The sequence below is a fragment of the Sinocyclocheilus grahami genome, unplaced genomic scaffold (assembly GCF_001515645.1).
Source record: "Sinocyclocheilus grahami isolate Dianchi unplaced genomic scaffold, SAMN03320097.WGS_v1.1 scaffold3777.1, whole genome shotgun sequence".
In the NCBI taxonomy this organism is placed as follows: Eukaryota; Metazoa; Chordata; class Actinopteri; order Cypriniformes; family Cyprinidae; genus Sinocyclocheilus; species Sinocyclocheilus grahami.
In genome coordinates this window covers 985-4,932 of record NW_015508842.1, presented here as the reverse complement: position 1 = coordinate 4,932, position 3,948 = coordinate 985, and the positions used below count along the sequence as shown (strand labels likewise).

At 34.0% G+C, this 3,948-nt stretch overlaps 1 protein-coding gene across 1 annotated transcript; it reads right to left on the bottom strand.

Annotated features, from left to right (window-relative positions):
* Positions 1-1,674: 1,674 nt before the first annotated feature.
* On the bottom strand, positions 1,675-3,681 carry LOC107576486 (gastrula zinc finger protein XlCGF49.1-like). The gene is made up of 2 exons (XM_016262655.1): positions 3,000-3,681; positions 1,675-2,213 (listed from the first exon to the last, which is right to left on the bottom strand). Exon 1 carries the CDS (start codon positions 3,675-3,677, stop codon positions 3,000-3,002), a length of 678 nt encoding a protein of 225 aa, XP_016118141.1. The 5' UTR covers positions 3,678-3,681; the 3' UTR covers positions 1,675-2,213.
* Positions 3,682-3,948: the final 267 nt, after the last annotated feature.

Here is a 3,948-nt window from a genome sequence, read left to right as displayed (position 1 = left end):
AAACATTTTTAGCAAACAGAAAAACAATACTGTGAAAAATGTATGTACTATAAGTTTTATGTTAATTATTCACTGATACATTTTCTGTCACAGTCACTCTTCACAGACACATGTGAGCCTGATCTTACACTAATGACACAGAGAACAAAACACTTTACTACAGGAGCTGCTTCAGTCTCATTTAAAGAGCTTTACTGTTGAGGATGGTAATTAAGCTCAGTATAGACATGCATTTGTTCATCTATGACTATGGAGAGATGGAAAGACATATTCATGTTTGGCTGCATGATCTATTTTTCATGGTTAATGTATACCTCCTTGTGGCTGCTTGTGTAATTGTGTTTCTGGAAAGAAGCTCCAGACTGAGTTCAATAAAGAGGAAATCAGTGATTTATTGTTTTATTTCATTCATTTCTATCACAAGCATCTTAGTGGAGAAATAAGCCAACACAACATTATAATGTCAAAGATAATAAATACCTTTTGATAGATGTTTTTTTCTCACTGAAGTTTGGTGGGTCACCATCCTTTGACCGGTCACTCTTCACAGACACATGTGAGCCTGATCTTACACTAATGACACAAAGAGAGAAGAGAAACTTTACTACAGGAGCTTCATCTGTGTTTTATATCGACACACATTCTCTCGAGTCCTTCACAGAAACCTTTGCAGAGTTTTAAAGATAGCAGTCATTCTTTTACAGACTCACATTTGTTTAACAATTTCTGTAAAGCACTTCAAATGTGAGACTAAATATATTTTACAAATATTTGACTGATCTAATTAAAAATATTTTATTTTTCATTTCCTTTTTTGACTAAAATAAAGAGCAGAAATGTCAGCGCTACACAGTTCTGTTAGCATGCTTTAATTAAAGGGACCATATGACACTATTTTAAGAGTTCACTGTTTATTTTGCAACTCTCTTATCTTTCAGATACAATCTCATGTAGTTATAATTTCTCTTCTTCACTGTAACAACTTTATGTCCTGAAGTGCCAACATAAAATACAGTAATTTAGGTGTGGTTTATTTTATTGTATGTACAAAATTATGTTTGATGTACGTGATGTTATTAGTGTCTTTCTTTATAGATATAAATTCTGTATCATTTTATGAGACGATCATATTATGTTTTATTAGAGCAGTTTTATAGTCTTTCAACAAATATTCTTACTTTATTGAAGATGCAGGACAACCACCTAGCAGCTAACCAGCTAGCATATGAATCTAAATATACTTCATTTTTCTAATAACATTTATAACAAAATCGTTTCCTCGTTGTGTATATGAAGATAAACAAGACAAAACCTTCTTTAGAGAACTATAGATGTTAGCAGGCACACAAATAGCACGGAGAGACCGATAAAAACTATTCAGAAATGACCCTGTAAACATGTTGATTAAAAACAAAATAAGAAACGTGTATTTTACAATTACGCGCCAAATTCTGTTTAAAACTACAAAACTCTGTAACAGAAATATCAATAACACAACGTATCAAACAAAAATAATGTTAAAACAGTTACTGATAGACAGTCAGGTGTGAGGGGAATATAGTTTGTTATTTAAAAGCTTTATCAAGAAATGTAATTAAGCCCCAAAAGCATTATTTAATGGCTTTTAGATATAACTAGAATTATGAAATTATTCATTCGCGACGCAAGAAAAATCAGCAGACAACAAAAGCAGACAATAAAAGTTTGATACTTGAAGCAAACAAAGTAAAAGACAGATCTCTCTCTTTATTGACTAACAAGATAAAGCATCTCAAGTTAATTAAAGTGAGGATGATCAGATGCAAACCTACATGACAGAATATCTCACACCTGCATTTTGTAAAACTGTTGTTATAAAACAGTGAAGATTACATTAAAAATAAATTAGCTTATTTTTCAGCTTCGTGCACAAGAATATTTTGAACCTGTAAAAACCTTTTACATGCATTAGAAGAACATTCTGAACATAAAATTAAACTCGTAATAAAGCATAATAATATAATGTGTATGATGAAGCAAAGTTGTATATAAGAATAACACTTTAGATATTGTTCTTTGGGAAGGAAATACATCTTTGAGTTGATCTGAATCTCACAGAAACTGCTGGTCTTGAAGATGAACTTTATTCACTGTGACTAATTTAGATGATGTTTCTAATGACAGATTAATATGGAAGAGATGTAGAGCTTGAAAGCAGTGGACCTGAAGATAAACTACTTGATGTTAGGGCTGTCAAAAAAAATAGAATTTTGAATATTCGTCGAATTTAAAATAAATATCCACATTCGAATGCAAAAACGTTGCATTTGAATTTTAGGTGTGTGTTAAGGAGGCAGCCTTATCAGCGTTATATTTAAATGCATTATAATGTTTTTGTTAGCCTATAGTTGAAGCTACTAGACGCGGCGCTGCTGGGTTGTTCATTAAAAATATAGCGGAAAAAGAGAACATCAATGCGGAGAAGATCTTGTTTACATCAAAACCAAGCCGTTCACACAGAACACATATTTCACACATTTTCTAGATCGACATCTATTACTGTTGCACTCGCGTCTCGCACAAAAGAGAGACGCGAGCATGCTTTGCATGTTTAGAAAGCCATGTAAAATTAATGCAAGTTTAGCGTTGAAAAAAAAAACATATATCGAGACTTTATGGCGGGTTTTTCCCCATCCCACTGCGTCTCATGTTTTTAAATGAAAAATGTACTTTGTGTGATTGGCTTTCGGCGCTTTGTATTAAATTATGCATACATACACGATGCTGTGTTGTTTATAGTTGTTTAAGCAACTTAATTATAATTGGTTTATAAACATTATTTTAAACATGATGCACTTTTTTTCGCAGATAGTCCTGTTATCTTATGCTTTGAATGATGCGCCTCTTGTGGCCTCAGGAGAGAAGCCAAAAGCTTTTCTTTACCCTAACTGAAATTATGCATTTTAAATTCGAATATATGTACAAAATTCGAATTTAGTTTTTCAGCTATTTTGACAGTCCTACTTAATGTGGTTGTTTATTTTATGTCTCTGTAGAGAAGACGAATGACTGAAACTCTTCCCGCATGCAGTGCAGTGATATGGTTTCTCTCCAGTGTGGATCCTCTCGTGTGATTTCAGATGTTCTGACCGACTGAATCTCTTGTCGCAGTGTGAACACGTGTAAGGTTTCTCTCCAGTGTGGATCCTCTCGTGCCGTTTCAAATCTTTAGCTGTAATAAAAGTCTTCTCACACTCAAAGCACATATGATCTCTCACACCAGTGTGTATCTTCTGATGAACTTTTAAACTCTGCAGAAGTGAAAAACTCTTTCCACAGAAAGAACATGAATGTGGTTTCTCCTTTGAATGAACTTTCAGGTGATTCTTCAGGCTTGAAGCCCACGAAAATGTTTTGCCGCATTGATCACATTCATACAGTTTCTCTCCAGTGTGGATGTTCATGTGATCCTTAAAGTTTGCTGATTGTCTGAAACTCTTCCCGCACTGATCACATGTGTATGGTTTCTCTCCAGTGTGGATCCTCATGTGTCTCTCGAGACTCTGTTTGTATGTGAAACTCTTTCCACACTGAGTGCAGGTGAAACTTTTCTTGTCTCTTCTTTTCAGTAAAGAAATACTTTCAGTCTGTGAGTGAGTTTTTTCTCCAGTTTTGACATGATGTTTTTTCTCCTCCATTAGACCTGAAATTACAGTTAAAAAGGTAACAATATAAAGAAATCATGTGAAGTGAAAGCAGACAACAGCTACACCAAATTATGATAATTTTTACACATTTTTACAAAATAAGGTACAATTATCTAGTGCTGGGCGGTGTACCGGTTCATACTGTGTTTATTTTTGTTATGATATGAATTTTTAAAATACCGCAATACCGGTGTATGTCGCTTAAACAACGTTGGGAACGCGACACTGTTTGAAAGGGGTCCCTTTTCACTGTTGCACTGTG